At 38.3% G+C, this 19,187-nt stretch overlaps 4 protein-coding genes across 4 annotated transcripts in view; 2 read left to right on the top strand and 2 right to left on the bottom strand.

Annotated features, from left to right (window-relative positions):
• Nucleotides 1–185: 185 nt before the first annotated feature.
• On the bottom strand, nt 186–5,972 carry LOC126800747 (coiled-coil domain-containing protein SCD2-like). The gene is made up of 16 exons (XM_050528156.1): nt 5,655–5,972; nt 4,828–5,459; nt 4,353–4,425; nt 4,146–4,187; nt 3,783–3,845; nt 3,380–3,441; nt 3,279–3,306; nt 2,880–2,993; nt 2,736–2,796; nt 2,164–2,271; nt 1,885–2,012; nt 1,501–1,572; nt 962–998; nt 704–744; nt 433–559; nt 186–330 (listed from the first exon to the last, which is right to left on the bottom strand). The coding sequence occupies exons 1-16, from the start codon at nt 5,970–5,972 to the stop codon at nt 215–217; spliced, it is 2,022 nt and encodes a 673-aa protein (XP_050384113.1). The 3' UTR covers nt 186–214.
• Nucleotides 5,973–7,410: 1,438 nt separating this feature from the next.
• LOC126800760 (protein CANDIDATE G-PROTEIN COUPLED RECEPTOR 2) lies at nt 7,411–9,956 on the top strand. The gene is made up of 6 exons (XM_050528171.1): nt 7,411–7,831; nt 8,449–8,640; nt 8,962–9,124; nt 9,198–9,300; nt 9,389–9,470; nt 9,597–9,956. The coding sequence occupies exons 1-6, from the start codon at nt 7,547–7,549 to the stop codon at nt 9,672–9,674; spliced, it is 903 nt and encodes a 300-aa protein (XP_050384128.1). The 5' UTR covers nt 7,411–7,546; the 3' UTR covers nt 9,675–9,956.
• A 3,707-nt stretch (nt 9,957–13,663) lies between these two features.
• LOC126800764 (acyl carrier protein 1, chloroplastic) lies at nt 13,664–15,433 on the bottom strand. The gene is made up of 4 exons (XM_050528176.1): nt 15,316–15,433; nt 14,751–14,861; nt 14,357–14,479; nt 13,664–13,962 (listed from the first exon to the last, which is right to left on the bottom strand). Exons 1-4 carry the CDS (start codon nt 15,373–15,375, stop codon nt 13,834–13,836), a joined length of 423 nt encoding a protein of 140 aa, XP_050384133.1. The 5' UTR covers nt 15,376–15,433; the 3' UTR covers nt 13,664–13,833.
• A 3,469-nt stretch (nt 15,434–18,902) lies between these two features.
• Nucleotides 18,903–19,187, top strand: part of LOC126800743 (elongation factor 2-like) — a 138,644-nt gene continuing 138,359 nt past the window's right edge. The window contains exon 1 of the mRNA XM_050528151.1: nt 18,903–18,913. The gene's annotated coding sequence lies outside the window, so the exon portion shown is untranslated. The remainder of the gene's footprint in view (nt 18,914–19,187) is intronic.

The following is a 19,187-nucleotide window of genomic DNA, read 5'->3' as shown; positions in this document are numbered from 1 at the left end:
GTTATGAATTTTTACTTCTATAAAGGTGAGTTGTGTACCTACAGTTTACAAGTGCAACTGTTTAAACTCCATAATCTTCTTACTCAACCACATATTTTGGTTCAATTTGTGTAATCACAAGACCAACTGCTGCATTACATGAAGATATATAGTATACACATTGATATCTTGCTCACAAGAACAAATGCAGCAAATTCCAGTAAGCTCAGTTGTATCAGTAGTCAGACGGGCGTGTTTTAGGAATCGTATCATGCTCAAGCCCTTTACGCGATTTTTCCCATAGTTTGATTTCGATTCCCAACTTTCTAAGCTCCAGGAGACCACGTTCAACTGCAAATTGGAACCAACAATATCAGATTTGAGGTTAACCATAAAATCACTTGGTATAAGAGGAAGTCTTCAACAATGAATTTTATGAGAATAAGAGGGCACCATCAACTGCATCATGTGAAGTAGGTTGCTGGATGTTGCGGTTCATCCAGAATTGCAAACGATCATCTGCTATATCTGCTTCTAGTCCAAGATTTTTTGCTCTTCTCCAGAAGTATGTAAGCCAAGCCTGCAAGAGATCAAAATGACTGCATCTGATACATAATTTGTGGTGTGTGGAATATGTTTCCTCCAAATTTGCTTAGTTCTAAATCACCCTTTCCTCGATCACAAGTTTATTTAGCCAAAAAGTAGAACTCAAAAGGTGTCATACCTGCTTGAAGAACACATCATCACACTCTTCTTTGCTCAATTCTGAAACGAAACACCTCCATTAACTCATGGCATGGCTAATGTAAGTGGAGAATAGCAGCATGGCTAATGTAAGTGGAGAATAGCAATGTTCATGATAAACTACGATTTTTTACCATACCCGACCTTACTTTACAAGCCAAAAACTAATGTTCATGTCAAAAAAATGTGGGACTTAAAAGAGCCAGTAGAAAATAAATTGCAGAAATGATAATCTTACCAAAACCTTCAAACTGTCCCTCAGCTGGTACCTTTACCTCTACAAGAAACAATGAAAGAAAAGAAAAATCAATTATCAGACGAGTGTATATCTCTTTTAGTAAAAGGTAAATATTTTGAAAGTCATAAAACCTGTAAAACTGTGAATTAGTTCTTGTTGGTGAATAAAAAATAATAGCCCTTTATTGAGCATAGTATGAAGCAACCATTTCAGACAGAAAGTAGCCAAACATGCAAGTGTGTGTCGACAAACAAATGAAAAATTGAGGAATCAAGTTCTTCAGTCAAATTCATTTGTTCAGGAATGAACCAATCTGCAGCAGCATACTTCAACTGATCAAGAATTTTACTTTCTTAAACTTTAACTAGGATAGCCGCATAAGATGAATATGATGCATGCCGGAGGAAGTCTGAAACTTGACAGCTGATAACTGTTTTTATGGGAAGTAGGATTTTTCCAAAATCACTGTGGTAATGTCAAGTTCTGGATGGATATTATTAAAATCTTTAACTTTAATAAAATCACAACTGTTGAATCACTTCACCTGATGAAGCAGATTTTGAACTGGGGTGTCGATGTTTAGCCATTACAATTGCCACTGCATCCTCTACCTTTGAAAGAATTGCACTAAAGAATGGTCATTACACGAAATGACTGCAACATATAGATCAATGCAGACCACCATGAAAATTCTGTTGTTTCACCTAATGAACTGCTGATAGTAAATTACTAAACACACACACACACACACACACATATATATATATGATTACAAATGTACATGCTCAGTTATATATTCCAGAAGATCTCAGCACACAGCTACTTGTCTAATGCCATGATTCGAGTATAACACATGTGATGAAGTTCGTTTTTCTTTGTTCAGAAAATGTGAAAAGGTTCAAGAATAAAGATTAGGACAGAACCTTCAATGATGCTAGTTCACGCAGGCCTTGCTCCACTAAAAGCATGTTCTCAATATTTCCCTCTCCTGAGAGTTCATTCAAATCCCTTGGACTATGCTCCCTTTCAAATACATCGTTTTTCTCCTCAACTAGCATGACAATTGAAGAAAAATTATTGAGATCCACTGAGACACTGGATTTGCAACAGATTTAACTAAAAGGGAGGAGAAATGCATATGATCTGTCAGTTTCCAATGAAATTAACTACATTGGTAATTCAGTCTTGAAAATTCAACTTACCTGTCTGCTCTCTCGCTTTCTTTCCAGCCTCTAAGACAGCTTCAACAGGAAGAGGAGCAAGAGATGACCAGAATTCGTGTCGTGCTGTAGCAATTTCAGCATGTATACCTGCCAAATCATTCTACTGCCCGTTACATCAAGGATGGTTGAATGTGAAAAGTGTTCAAAGGCTACCTACTCATATACTGATCAGAAGAGTAAGTCCATGAACACAAAACTCACTACCAAACTATTAACTTGGATCCTAGGAAGGCTAGGATATATTAAGGAACCCCATTGTGAACCTTAGAAAAGGTAGTAAGTTTGATTCCAGTACTCTGATTATGTGTCAAGACCTACATGTTTCATGAGCTTACAAGTACATCACTTCAAAAGGCATTCAGTAAAATTTAGTCCTTCACCGGAGTTTAAGATAGTTGAACAAGCATGTAATTTGGACCAGTCCTTGTTTTCAAAAACGGTCAGCTATAAAATAAAAAATGTACGGTCTACTTCACATTAGAGTATAGACAGCTAACAAGCATGCAATTTAGGTGGCTTATTCACTAAATTATGAAATTAAATGTCTTTACCGTGTTCAGCACATAAACTCCAGTACCGAGCAAGCCAAGATCTCTTCAAAACAACGTCTTCCTAAGATGAAAAACTGAAAGTCACATATGAACCTAGACGGAAAGAAGGAACCGATTATCATGAGCAAAAGATTGAAGACAAACCTTCTCTTCACGAGTCAGTATCATTCTCTGGGTCATGATCCGAATTGTTTGCAGTTCAGACTCAGCTTCATCATTTCTGTCATCATGAGTTTGTGCTGCCACTCTCAAAGCAGCCTGTTACAGATGTCATGGTAAGGTATTAACCTCCAGATGCATTTTTTGAATCATACAACTAGCTGTACAGGAAAATAACCAAACTATTCTTGACAGTTCGCGAGTCATTTCTGAAAAAATAAATAATGTAGGCCGAAGTAAAGAATGTAATTTAAACTCAAATAAAGATGGAGTAGAGATTGGGATCATCTGTTCACGTTTCTTGATGCATTGATGCATCTCTTGCAAGACATGGTATCACATTAATATGATTGAAATTAGCAAACATTTTATCCATATACACACCTCCCTTTGCTGCAGTGCTGCCTCCTTTCTGAAGAATTAAATGTGAACATAAACATCAGAAAGCTATAAATAATCGATCTCATTTACATAGTATATGAGACTTCAAATCTTTCCTGCTTAGAAGACGAGCTTCCAAAGTTACACCTTCTCCAAGATTAGCAACCTAATGAAGAAAAGAGACACAAGCAGTAAGAAACAGTTACCGTACGTGGGAGTATACACTTCAAACATCTAGATTACCCAGCACATCATCGTATATGCTCATGCTGCAAAAAGTATAGACCATTTCATGAGCAAAAGTAAATACGCCAATACCAGTGATGGTATGTATAAAGGTCGATCAGGGCAGTAGTTTATCCTAAGGGCCTGATGACTTTACCAGTCCACAAGCAGAGTAGATGATCTAACATTTGATTTAATGGAAGTAGACGTGTCTATTTATGAGTATGATCCCCAGGCAAAGTAATCATACCAATTAGGGGTTCTTAAGATTTTATACAGTACCTGTTTCTCAAGCTGCCGAGCTCTTGCCTCTGTTTCCTCAATCCTCTCTTCTGCAAGTCGAAGCTGGGGAGGCACATATCAATCACCATGGGATACAGACAGACATGATAACTCAATTAACTTAGAAGTATCGCATTTACACTGATGAACCACTCTGATCACTCTCATACACAACGTCATTCACACAAAGCATAAAACTTAATTTTATCAGGTGAGATGCTGCAGCCTTTACTGTAGTTAATGTGAATATAAAAGAACTCAAAGTGGTGCACGCTTTGCAAAATGATTTCATATAAAAATTAACCAAATCCACATGGCTCGTTAATTAATCATGGAAAAAAATGCTTGGGTTATTGGCATCACCTTTTCAAGTAAACTATCATTTTCTTCTTGTAGCATATCAAGCTGCATAAAATTCACACCTCATTAGTTTTTTTTTCCTCTCTCTCTCTCTCTCTCTCTCTCTCTCTCTCTCTCTCTCTTTGCATCTTTCAGACTGAAAGAGAAAATAGAGATCTGACACATTATAAGCTTGAAAGTCCAACACACTAACAAGATCATGGACCATACCTCGTCTTGCAAGGCAGAAGAATCCTGCGATCCAGTGTCTCGTAGGTTCAGACTACTTAAATCCATCGACAACCTGCTCATAGAACTAGAAAGGGCGTCAGATCTATAATCCATCCATATGAACATCAAAAGGAATTGAGAAAAGCCACCATAAGGAGTTTATTAGTATAAGAATAAAAATTAAAATTCATACATGAGTTGCTATCCTACTACTACTTTAAGTCTCTCCAAGTAGTCATATAGGAGGATAATCATAAAAAATCGAATAGAGAAACTTCGAAGGGTAGCATTATGCTCCATATATTATATGACTACCTACTAACTGATGGAGTTTACAAGTAGTACAAATGAGCTACATATTTTTGCTCTCTCACAGTCAGCACACAAGAAAGGGAATTATAGAAAATTAAAAACTGTCATGGTGAAAACTAAATTAATAATATGAATCATATCAAAGAACATCAGAGCTTGATACCTTCTATCTCTCCGACTTTCACCTGAACCATCAGAAGATAGCATCGCAGAAGAAGGTGGCCTTAGTAATATAGGAACTGGTGGATCTCTCCTAGTCTCAGCGGGAGTATCTGCAGAAGGGGACGGCCTAAGTGTTATAGGTACAGTAGCCGGTACCATGCGGACTGGCTTGGTTCCAAACTGTGAACGTGCTGCTGCCGCTGCCATAGAACGAGCAGAGTTTGGTTGCTCATTGTTACTACTACTCTGAGATGATCGTGTACCTAATGAAGGACGAAGAGAATCTAAGGAGCTAATGCCTGATGTAGAACGAGCGGAACCAGGTTGTTCAACAATGTTGGAAGACGACTGAGATGATCTATGATTTATTGAAGAACGAACGGAATATGGTGATTGTTCTAAAGAGTTGGTTGGTCTAGTATTTATGGACTGAGATGGCCGGCTTGCTGGTGCTGTATAAGCTGAAGATGGTGGTTCCACAGAGTTGTTGGATTGAAATGGTCGCATAGCTGGCGTTGGATAAGTTGATGATGGTTGTTCCACAGAGCGGGCGGTCTTGACTGATAGAGCTGATCGACCACCTGGTACTGGTGTCCTCGCAGATGAGGATGATTCTTGAACAGTACGAGCTGACTATCAGAATAAAATTTAGGTTTCCAGTAAGCATTACTCCCATAAACTCATGCAATACATATGTTCATAAATATAAGGTTCCTAGATTTCATCCGACTTGTTATGAACTATGTACTAATAACACAAACAAAGTCACAAGTTGATCAAGGAATCTATGCTTGCTATACATATGGTGTTATGCATACATACATTTACTATTGGAGAGCGAGGCCGGATTGCTCTCCCACTACCGCCAAGTCCGATGCCGCCGCCGCTTGACAAGCCGAGATCAAAAGAGAGGTCATCGTCATCCTCATCGTCGTCATCGGTGGTGGGTTTGTGTGCCATGACATGTGCAAGCCTTTGTGCCGCGGCTTTAGTGTTCTGTGCTTTCTTGCCACCAGTCATTCCGACGGATCCCGACCTTGAATGGTGGTGCATTGTCGGAGAGGCCATCAGAGGAGAGCTTGGTGTTCCCGGCGCACCACTGGAATTGCTCTTCTGCCTAACATACACCGGCCTCATTCGATCCATATTAACTGCCATTAAAATTTGATAGACATCATATGAATTCAGCAATGTGATAGTTCACGCATGAAATCTTACACGATTGAAATTTCGTAGCGGAAAATAGAAGTGGCCGGAGACCTTTCTGAATGGAACGTACGTTCAATGCAAAGGCAGTTTCAATGACCTAAGTTCCTCGTCTTAACAAAATGCCATTGCTTATTGTACGTATCTCAGAAAAAGCTTAGCTGCCAGAGGATTTCATGGTGAAACTAAAGAATAACACATCAGACTCGAGGAAAATCCAAATCAACCAAGTCCATACGTTCTGACATCAATAGGTTCAAATGTCGAACAGTCGAAACATGAAGCGAGTGAATTTTACAGGCTTTCTATCCAAATTTAGACTGATCGAGTAAGTGATATTAAACTAACCGAATCAAAGCTTTGTCCTTTGAGGAATTCTGGAGTTGAAGCAATATGGTACGATCCTAATATTAAGGCGCAGAAGGAGACAAAATAGAGCTTTCGACGTTGATCCGAGTAACGGTTACGGACTTACGGTTACGGACTTACGGTTTGAGACAAACATTATGATTTTCATATATGCCCTCGCATTTGTTTGTTTGATCACGAAACTGAATTTCATGCAAAATGATACATATGCACAAGTATGATTTAAGGAATTAGATTCGGTATGAATATTTGAAAAGAAATTTTCTTTTTCTTTTTTTGAGAAAAAATAAATCAATCATTAATTTAGAGGATTTGAAGCAATGTTTTAAAAACATCGTTTAAAATGCTAAAAGGATCTAGGCGGCGGCCTAGGTGGACAAAGTAGTTACAAGCCAAGCACATAGGAGGGCTAGGCAAGCAAGTGCCTAGGTGGGTTAAACGGGCAAAAACACGCAAGACAAAGCGCATATATGGACGAAATTGTCGCAAGGCCAACACCTAGAGGGGTTGGGCTGCCAAACCAGTTGCAAGACAAGCCTAGGTGGATGTTAGGGTGCTTGTACATGATAGTGGTTGCGGCAAAGTGGGCACTTTCCTTCACTTGTTTTTCTCTCGTAGAATATTTTACGGTCATATATTACTAGATCTCACTAAATATGCGACATGAAAGAACCATAGAAAGAGAGTCATAGTTGATCAGCTACTTTTACTTGAAGTTACTTCCACATTGTCCTCATACATGAGTTTAAGCTTTTGCCATAGAACTTTTTACTCAATATCACTGATATTCATAACTTTCAGAGGCTTCATGAATGTTACATCTAAGTTCCGCGTGTTACTAAGAAAAATAACGGTATCAAACTATCAATAAGTTTTACAAGCAACAAAATCTACCGGTTTCATCATCAAAAAAAAAAAAACAAAAACAAAATCTACCGGTGGCCCACAGCTCTGGTCGGTTACCTAACTACTGCCCTCTTTCTCTGACTAACGGTCATACAATCTCAGATGACATTTATTCCAAACCCATTAGTCTAAAACCAAATTAACCACCTTCCAAATTCTAGGGTTTCGATTTTCGAGTCGAATCCCCAATTCCCCCAAAATTAGGGTTTCCCAATTTCCCCCCACCTTGAAATGCAAAAATGACATCTCCACTCCCCCAACCTCTGCTCCCAATCCCACTCCCCAATTCAACCCTAGACGACGCCGTTTCGGGCCCCAGACTCTACAGCTGGCTGGGTCAGTGCCATGGGTTCTGGCACAACGTGGCTCTCATCACGGCCTCGCTTCTCTTTGCTCTCTACTTGGGTTATCAATCGAAGAAGAGCTTCTTGAGGCTCTCTCATGGCCGCTCCTATATCATGATGGCCTACTATGGCTGCCTTTGGCTTGTTAGCTTGCTCAATCTCGCTTGGTGCTTTCTTCAGGTCCAAGAAATCAACCCACTTTAGCTAAAGTTTTGACCTTTATGGGAATTTGGTTTGTGTATGAATCTTGAAATTGATGGAAAACATTAGTGTAGTAATTGGTACTTGGGTTTTGTCTGACTGATATCTGTAGGTTGTAATTGGTTGCTGATATAAGTTTCAGGCTTTTCTGTTTTTGTTTAGGGTTGTTAAAATTATGGTGGGGTTTTAATGGAAAGCTAATCTCAGTGTGGTAGTTATTGCTAGGTGTTGTGATCAGTGATAGATGAGAGGTGTAATCTTGCTGGGTTGATTTTCAATTTTGAGACGGTGAGGATTGGGGTACTACTTTGTATTGTATGTTAGCTAGAGTAAATACCACTTTTGTTTCACTTGGTTGCTTGAGTCTGATATGAGGTTTATGAATCGAACAGGATAGATAGTAGTGTGAGTATAATTTTGCAACTAGTGAATTGGTTTGGTGAATGAATCAAAGGAATACAAAGATTTCTACATTGTTAGGACATAAGTTGAATTTGGGGCTTTCACTTGGTTGGATTGCTGTATTTGTTTACATTCAGTCTCCGGGGGCAATTTTAAACCTAATACCAGGTTGGGTTGTCACTTTATTGGCACAGGCATGGGAATGCACACCTGATAAAGAACTGGCATGGAATGTCTTATCCCTGTTCACGACTTCCGGAATGTTATTTTTGGAAGTGAGCTTGCTGGCATTTTTACTCCAAGGGAATTATGGGAGTGGACTGGAAGCATTGACACGAACATTTGTTGTCTCAGGAATCCTTGTTGGTGTAGATATACTTCTGAAGGTATCACTTTTGTTTTACTCAAAAAAAATTATTTCACTCTGGCTGTACCTATGCTTTTAAGTGGCTTAAAAAATAGTAATATATGACAGTGGTCAATTTCACTTTCCTGTGGGTTACGGATACTACTAAAGGTCTTAGTTTCCAAATTTGGGGTTATGTACCAATTGCAAACTCTTTTGTCATGTTAGAAGCAATTCAAATAATGTGATACCTTCTGCGAATTATATTACATGCTTGCTCTAATCTATGGTATTGTTATGTACATTTTTTTATGGAAATGCATGTTGATGGAGCTTTAAATCCATGCTGTTTCTCTTCCAGGCTACTTATATGTTTGGATTTGGAATTCCGCTGTTTGTGGACGACAACGATCATACACATAGGATGAAGTGGAACTTGTGGTCCGTCCATAGGCTAGTATTAACTGCTGTTTATGGTTTCATATTGTTCATGTACCATTCCAAGTGGAGAGACAGGTTACCCGGTAAGTTCCCTTTATATTTTGATCTATTCAATACCTATTTGACAGAACCTAATGTCTCTTTTCTTTTGTGCAGCAAGACCTTCTTTCTACAACTATACAGCTATCATGTTTCTGATGAATGTACTAGCATTGTTTCCATGTGGACTTACGGGAAATGGAGCTGGATTTGGGTACTGGTATGTATAGTCTTTGAGTTTTACTTTCTGATTGACTAATATCTTGTTCATATTATATATTGGTTTCTTATATATTTCCAATTTGCAGGTTATATGGGGCCTCTATTGTCTGTTACCATGCCTTCTATCTTCCTCTCTTATATGTTACATTTCTGGCAGACTTCTTCCAGGTTATCTTCCTTTATCAATTGCTAAATGTTCTCTTGCTTTCATTGATTCACCCTTTATTGTAGTTTGCAAGTTTCTCATTAAGGTGGTAGTATATTCTGATTGGTTATGGCACTTGGATGAAACAGGAGGAAGATTTACATTTGGAGAATGTATATTATTCAGAGATGAAAGATGCAGGTTTCTTTGATGCTGATTGGGAGTGATGGTGTAACCAGGAACGTAAGTCATGCATCCAGGTTATCCTCCTTTACCAAAGATGCGATTTCAAATTGATCATGCACTCAATAAGTAAAGTCTCCTGGACTGTATATAGAGGTCATAAATCTTCTCTTATGAGAAGTATAATTGCAAAAATGCCTCAATTGAAGTAATTTCGTTAGAGTTTGTAGGATGTTATGTTGTATACTCTGCTGCTTTGCAATCACACAAGTACATAAATGTGTATTGGTAAGTTTTCTAATGGCATACTATCACTGCTTCAGTAAGCTAGTTCAATGTTGAATGCCAGTTTCATTGCAAGACAACATCTGTCCTATATGTATTTTCTGCTTATGATTTTTGTGTGATAGGAGAGTTAAGAAGTCCAACTTCTGTTAATGAAAAACTCAAAATTACACCGTTTGATCAAGCAGCTGTCACAAAATCGAACAAAAACCAGGTTCTTTATCATGCAGTGTGTTCCCTGTTCAGAACACTTACCGAACTATCCTAGCAGCAGCCTCCTTTGGCCTATCTTTGCCTCAGCAAATACAGAATGACCTAGCAGGATCAGGAAAGTCAAAGGAGGCTGCTAGGCCTAGTAAATCAACATTGGAGGACATTAGTGCCTCCAACACCAGCACTGGTCAGGTTAACAATGCGAGTGAATTCTCGCTGCTCAAATCCCAACCACTTCCATATCATCCTGATACAGATATGGAGCTTACTGATCACGACACTTTACTAGACTATCAGCTCCTTGTGTGTTCATCAACTCGATCAATGTTGGTGATGTACGTGGACTGCAGCAGCAGTCTTCCACAGCACAGACTGAGACACTAAAGGGTGGATCATATGCTTCATATTCATAGGTTTTCACACCCCTCTATATCCTTATCCCAGTTTCAAACAGTCCAGTTATAAGCTCGGAAAGAGCAGTGCTGGTGCTGTGGCTAAGGCCGGGCGACAATGAGCTCAAAGAACAACAATGACGTTTGGTTTCAACCATCCAATGCAATATGCCTTTATCTACTATGTCGATAGATCACAGATGTATGGTCTCCACTTGATCGAATCAAAATAATGCTCAATATCTCTGAAGGTTATGCACAACAATCAGTGTTGAATACTGTATGCCAAAAACTATGGTTTATGTATCTCAAGTTCACTTGGTTTTCTTCAGGTCTGCGACTTGTACTTACAGTTTACTGTTAAAGATCGTGTCATACTTCTCCAAAGCTTCTAATTTGAGACATTTATGTTAAATAACGACAAGCGTGGCTCATGGACCAACTGTACTTATACTGTCTCAATTTAGCCACCTCACATGTGTTGAGTTTTAATCACTAAAAGCTTCGGTACAATTGGGTATTATCCACCCACTTATAATCTCTATTTTATTTGTCACTTCTTAGATGTGGGATATCTCCTCTCCAACACGCCCCCCACCTGCAACCTAATTTTTAGGTCTGCACGTGACAGATTAACATCTCACATATTGGGACGAAATAAACCAAGGTTCAGTAACCAACAACACTTAGTGACTATCTAATCGGAAACCCTCTAATGGCATGATAATGGTACCCATCTTGGGCCTATGACAAAGTGGCACCCAACTCGGGCCCACGACAGATTGGAGGCGCGACTGGAGAGTGACCCACTCTGATACCATGTTAAACAGCGACAAAGCGTGGCCCGTTAACCAACTGTACAGATACTGTCCTAACTTAGCCACATCACAGGTGTTACATCACATGTGTTGGGTTTTAATCACAAAAGACCTCGGTAAAATTGGATATCATTCACCCACTTATAACATGCCCCCTCACGTGCAACCTAATTTTTAGGTCTGCACGTGACAGATTAACATCCCACATACTGTGACGAAATAAACCAAGGTCCAATAACCAACACCCATCTTGGGCCCATGACAAAGTGGCACCCAACTCGGGCATACGACAGATTGAATGCGCGACTGGAGAGAGACCCGCTCTGAAACCATGGTAAACGTAGATTGGAGGCGCGATCGGAGGGTTTACGATTGGATGGTTACCAAGTGTCGTTGGTTACTGGACTTTGGTTTATTTCGTCCTAGTATGTGAGATGTTAATTTGTCACGTGCAAACCTAAAATTAGGTTGCACGTGAGGGGGCGTCTTGGAGATGAGAGATCTCACATCTAAGAAGGGACAAATAAAATAGATATATTAAGTGGGTGGATAATACTCAATTGTACTGAGGCCTTTAGTGATTAAAACTTAACACATGTGGGGTGGTTAAGTTTGGACAGTATCAGTACAGTTGGTCCACAGATCACGGTTTGTCGTTGTTTAACAATTCAGTGATGTAGCTATAATAATAAGAGTTATGATATGGGGTTTTAATCTCGGAATCACTCAACCAGAAGATTAAGTTTTGGGAATCACTCACCAAAGAACAGAGGATATTCTGAAATATGCAAACTTTTCATTCATCTCAATCTACCAAGCAAGACTAATTAGGGGTGGCAATGATACACAATTCTATTCCAACCAATTTATATACCAACCGTACCAAATATATTGGTATACCACCAAATTGGTACATGGTACATCGTACAGTATACCGTATCATATTTCAAAAGATGGTTGGTAGGTGGTACAAATTTTTCGTGTACCATGGTATTCCGTATCAACCGAAATAGAAGTTTTATGAAAAAAAAAACCCTAATATATGTATTCATGGTGAGTCAAACTTGGTCTTCTTCCATGCAATAAGAAACCAACTACCACTAGGCTATCATTGCAATTATAACAACTCATGCAAAACAATATATATATTCTTAAAAACTATATATATCTATAAATATTTCAGCCGTAGATTTAATGAAAAATAAATCTCAACCGTAGATTTTTGTTAAATTTATAATTTTTGGGACTTTAGCATGTTTAATTTATGACTTTGTACTTGGTAATTTGGTTGAAGTTATATAAAACTTTGTATTTGTGTTGTTATTTGCTATTACTTATTTGGATTGAACCTTTAAATTTTTGGGTCATAAACATATTGGTAGAAACTCATTACCGACCGTATCAACTGAATACCAACTGTACTAATTAGTTGGTATACCAACGTTATTGGTTAGTTTAAATGATGGATTTTTCATACCAATTATATGTTAGTTGGTATATGGTATTGGAAATATGAGGTTGGTATACCTATCAATTCACCCCTAAGACTAACCTTCCATGATACATATGGAAGACAATACATAAATGAAATTCAAGTTTCAATAGGACTCTCACTGTGACCAAAACTAACTTGACAACTTCCCATGCGTAAGACTATAGACTAGGAATTAAATTACTGTTGCACTACCAATGAATATGTATTAGACTCAGCTGGGCTCTTAACTGATGCATCATTTAGTGAAAAGATTTAAATGGTTTCTATGTTTTACATTTAGTTGTTTGAATTGTGTTGGTTTCCTTGTCATTTTAGGTCTAGAGCTTTACTTTCTTGTACTGGTAGTTATCTAAGGACAGAGAGCTCTCTGCTCACAGTTACTCATCCTTAGTTGCAATTTAGTCGCGATTCAAATCAATCCTTAATAAGCATCCCGTCATCTTTATTCCAAGATGAGAGAACAAATAAAATTCCTTATCATGTTTGGATTTCTAGAGGAAAAGGAGGAGATAGCATAAGACATGAAATTATTTGGCCATTTGTTCAATGTGAGTATCAATCAAAATCATTTATTGATGTACTATAACACCATTGTTATTCGGCTTGAAGCCTCCTATGTAACTGGTCAATACTCAATGGCGTGGTACACTTCAAGCACATCATGCCTTTAAATTCTGTTACAGTTTGGCTTATTCAAATCTCAGCAAAATGTGCAGTCATTAACTCGACACCAGATGACCGCAAACTTGATGTACCAAGAACTTGGGAGAAGATTATTGTAAGACAAATGGCATATCAGCTATTGTAAGACTATAATGTAGAAAAGGAGATTCACCACACAAACTCAAATTCATACATTATAATTCAACCAGTCAACAGCTATCAGGTTCAAATTTCACACAAAATGACTGCTACATAACCAGTTTACCAACCAAACAATTATCTAAAGCAAGCTAGGATGTGAAAACACTACTTTGCACTTGTTTTCTTATTACTTATTCTAAGCTTTGTTCTTCTCAATTAGCTTCTCAATAAGATCGGCAGCATCCTGAACGGTTGCAATGCTCTGAGCACTCTCCTCTTCCACACTAATACCAAATTCCTCCTCAAGTCCCATCACGATCTCAACCTGAACCACCATCAAATTGAAGTAAATACGAGCATAGACTAAGGATGCACAAAACTGAGAAAGAAATACACACATATATTCTACTTATATTGCTCCAAAGGGTTCTCAAAACGAAGAAGTGTCCTTTACGAGAAGGAATAGGACCTAATATAATTTGCATTGTACTCTTCAATATTCAAGCCCTAGACAAACCATAAATCATATGATTGTATACGGTTGACAAGAATACATTAGAAGAGAGGGAAATAATCTATTTTTATAAGCTTGCAGGCAAAGCACAACAGAAAGACAGAATAAACTTTACTAAACAGTAAAGACCAAAAAAGTATCCAGCCAAGAAAAAGACAGATATTCAGGAATAGGAAGTGGTAGATGTAGCATAATTCAAACGTACCGTATCAAGGGAATCAGCTCCAAGTGCTGAAAACTTTGACTCTCCAGATACTTCAGAGTCATCTGGTAATGCAAGTTGCTTCCTAACTATCTGGCAAACCTTGTCCACCATCTCTGGCTTAGCCTGCTCAAACAGATTTAACACTATCAAGATTCAACCATGATGATCATCTACGATGCTCTGCATCATGACTTTTGACTATCTTCTATTTACTTTAAGTAGACACTTGAATAAATCCCAGTGCAGGATACTAATACGTATTTTTGTACCTCTCCAATCTCCACACATAATACTCACTCATTTACCATCAATCAAGTTCAAGATCTAAATATTGAAGATTGAAACTACTTTCATTTGTTTGGACAACAGTGTGAGACAATGAGTTCAAACATACTGCGCAGGAGATGCGAAGCCGTGCTGAACGCTGCTGTAACCCGAAAGAAAGAGAACTTCTTCCATTGCCAGACAGTGAAAGTGGCTTAACACCATTAGCCCTGCACAGTGCCTGTTCAACATGTTAAACCATGACTGCTTCAGTACACACTCAAATCAATCATATCATAGCACCGGCGTTTAATCCAATATCTCAAATCAATAACAAGACAGCAAAAGATCTCCATAAACATTATACTATGAAAAAAAATACAAAACGATCCAAAATCTTGTACAGTTCAACACTATTCTAGTATCAATCCAATGACAAGTAGAACTATATAACCCAGAAATGAATTGATAAATCAATATTAGTATCAACCAAATCTTAGTATCACTAACAAATAGAACTATATAACCCAGAAATGAATTGATAAATCAATATTAGTATCAACCAAATCTTAGTATCACTAACAAATATACAAGCAAGAAAACTAAACTCAAACTTAGACATAAGACTCTCCCAGAAAAAAAAAAGAGAAAACAAATAAGAACAAAGGAGGAACAGAGTAAAAAAAGGGATTTACGAGATTCTGATGAAGGCGAGAGCGGACTGAGATCGAAGAAGCTCCGGTGATGGCGGCCATTGATGCGATCGAGGAGAGTTCTAAAATGTCGAGACGGCGAGAACAAGAAGGAAGTGAAAAAGAGAGGTCGTTGGTTTGTTGGTATTTATAGGTAGGCTGTTTGGTTTTCTGATTCTGACTGCTGCCAAAGGAGGTGCTCCCTGTTCGACACGTGTACTATCTGAGTGAAACAAAGCAAATTAGAAAAATGACTGCTCCGGTAAAATTGTTCTGCTGTATAGCCAGGTTAAAATAATTTTTTTTTATCAAATTACAAACCCTAAAATCTAATTAAGATTGAGAGAATCGGAATAAACACTATAAAATATAAAGATCGACGTAGAAGTTGAACCCTTTAAAAGCGAAGCTCTACCAAACTAGGTTTAATACGGTCATACTCATTATGTTATGTTTGTGTTACCCTTTAATAGCTACATTTTCTCTTTGATTATCTTAAGTATCTAAGATAGCTGTGTATTCTATGGAGTTACCACACAACTGATCGAGTGAATCATATTCCAACAAATCCTATGTAAATCATATCATGCATTCCACCGAAAGGATATGGCATAGATGTACCGGCCCCAATATCGATTAGATAATTTAGATCATATTTCAGAATTGAAGTCCGAACAATTTTCACACAACGCGAATCACTAGCTAACAATTACTGGCCGAAAAATATCTCAGATTCTTATATTACTAGCACCCAACAAGTCAGCAACTCAGTAACTCTATCTTGGAGTAGCCGTAGTAACATAATTATAAAACAGGTCTAAACACACACTTTGTGTGCAAGAGACGCAAATTAGAGCTTACCTATAACACCTAATTAATCAACAAAAGAAACAGAGACTCGTTGAGATTTCACCTAATATACCTAATATACACGTACTGGTGATCTTTGAGATTGATCGAGTATGGAGAGTTTAGCTCCTACTGAACAGGACAAGGAAGAAGTACATGAATTGTACCCAACTGATCTTTCGCATACAATACAATTCACGTCGTCACACGTACACTAACTCCCGCAGAATGTGCAAGCTAGCTTGATCGGTTTTCCCCGCCGGCCGCGAGCAGGCCTCTCATTTCTGGCGCCTCTGCCGGATTCATCGATCCGCAAGCTCTTGAACCGAATGACCCCCGGGCAACTCAGCACATTGTACCTTGCTGGTTTGTTACATGCTGCACGAGGTGGCATCCCTGTGCCTATTACCAGTACGTGCTAAACCTGAGCCCTGAGGCATATATACAATATAGGAATATAGGATTCTGCACGCGTACGGTAATTAAGGATTCAAAAGTGGCGAGTCAGCACCGGTCAATGCCGTCGCCGTCTTGAGTTTGCAGCCCGGAGAAGCGTCACTAGTGTTTCCTTCTCCGGTTACCAAGTTTGAAACAAGTTAAAACCCTATATATCTCCTGTCCAACATTTGATCGTCGACTTCCCCAAACGCCAAACCCTGGCCTAAATCCTCACATTCTCGATCTCTAAGCATCCCTGAACGTGAAGATGAGAGCCGTCCATCTGCCGGCCACTATCCCAGCTCGACATGAGCCGGGTCCAAATGGAACTGTTACGTACAAAACTCAAGCACCTCTTCCGATCCGATCCTAGGAGGCCGCTTAAAATTTGTCAAGTATGTTGGTATGCTAATGATCTTTTGTTCTAGGGTTTCTAACATATTGTATGAGAGGTACGTTTGCACTTTCTTATCGTTTTCTTCTATGAGTCCTATCGGTTCCTGGTTTTGCCATAATTTATGTATCTGGGAAAAAAGAGATAATTTTAGGATAATGGGATTAATAAAGACGGGTTTTTAAAATAGACTGTTATAAACATGGTTTTTAGAAAGACATGGATAATAAACAAAATTTTGTACAAACTAATATCAACAGTTAAAAATTACTTAGGCACATCAGAAAGACTATTATAAAGCTTAATCAAAAAATGATTTTTTTTTCGTTCATAATAGGACTGACTCAATGATAGATTGAGTTAGATAATTAATATGGTTAGATTAAAAATGATTTTGTACATTACTCTCACCAAATTATATAATTAATTATATCTAAATGAGATTTTATTATTATATTTGCCCAATTTCATCAACTAATATGAATATCCAATCTCATTCACACAGTCACTAGCTAACCATAAAATTCATGTTCAACCATCATTAGATGTAAATCCAATAGTTGAAAGAATCTTTTTAAAATTAAGTTATTTTATTTTCAACCCTTGAATTACCCTTGAATTTACATCAAATGGTGGTTGAACATGAATTTCATGTTCATCTACTGACCGTGTGAACGAGACTGATATACTCACTCTCTTTAAATTATATTTTAGTTATGATAAATTTTTCTGTGCTACCTTAGCACCACGTGGTAATACACAGTGGTCTACTTTTCCAATCACAATTTAACACGAAAGATTTAATCAAAAAAAATATTTTGTAGCTATTTTTAGATACTAAATGTCGAGTATTTTCAAAGTGTTCAACTTGTGAAATTAATTCAAGACGACAATTGGAGGTTTGCGACATTTCGAAACGAAAACGAAAACGTTCTCGGATCGTTTAATTAGAAAACGTAACATTACCGCAACGTATAGATCGACTTTTATTCCGTCGCTCGGTTGCGAAAACTTCCTTCACGAAAGTCGTAGAGCTCATCGATACGAGTTCGTGGACACGTCACGCGTTCGAATCGAACGTCGGACGCGAAAGTTATTAACGTTGGAAGTTCGTTTCCGATTTTGGAAATAGTATAAAAGGAAGGAGAGGAGATTAAAAACCAGAAAATCAGCTCGGGAATTGTTCACCCGACCCAAAAAATATTCTTCGGACGATTTCTCCACCATCCGACGTCGCCTCGTGTCGTGCCACCTATCAAACTGACGGGCTCGACGATCTCCATCTTTTGGGCTACGTCTTGCACTCCGGTGACAACCACACACGGTGCAGCAACCGCCGGAAGTTACTGTTGTGGCGGTGCCGCCTCCTCCGGAACCATAGCTCGAGATTCTTGGGGGGTTTTGCTTGTCTCAGTCCCAGCAACATTTCCACAAAAGGAATCAGGCCAAATCAAAGTGTAAGTACCCGAATCAAAATTTCAATTTGCTAGGGTTTGTGAATAGTGCCGATTTTATGTTCTTCGTTGTTTGGACCGTTTAGGCTCGGATTTAGACCTTGGTGTCAACTAGGAAGTTGTTGGAAATGTTGTTTAGGTTGTGGTGGTGAAATTTGGTGATGATTGGTGGCGGTTGGTGAACAGTAACACCGCATGAACAGTGTATGTGAATAGTAACACCGTGTGAATAGTAACAGTGAATAGTGATATGTAACAGTAACTGTGAACAGTGTTATAGTAAAACAGTACATGCGAACAGTGTTGTGGTAAAACAGTGATTAGTAAACAGTGTCATGGTAAAACAGAAACTGTGAACAGTGTTGTGGTAAAAACAGTAACCGTGAACAGTGATTAGTAAACATGAACAGTGCTCCGTGAACAATGTTTTATGAACAACAGTTATCTGTACTGAACTCGTCACCTGATATTTTAAGTATCATTTTCTAAGCATTTATCGTGCTATTAAGTGACTGACGAAACGAGTGAGGAAATTACTTTCAGAGTCGTGGAAGTTGCACGCATGAAAGAAGGTGAGTAAAATCTCACTTATTTACGAATCAACCCTTGCGGTGATTCAAGATTTTACAAGAGTTTTTAATATTGAATTACGACATGTATACAATATAATGGATTACATATATATTGTATAAATGGTAATAAGTACATATATATATAGTTTGCTATATTATATCCTGTTA

This window comes from Argentina anserina, chromosome 6, assembly GCF_933775445.1.
Source record: "Argentina anserina chromosome 6, drPotAnse1.1, whole genome shotgun sequence".
Lineage (NCBI taxonomy): Eukaryota > Viridiplantae > Streptophyta > Magnoliopsida > Rosales > Rosaceae > Argentina > Argentina anserina.
This window is presented reverse-complemented; position numbering and strand designations above follow the sequence as displayed.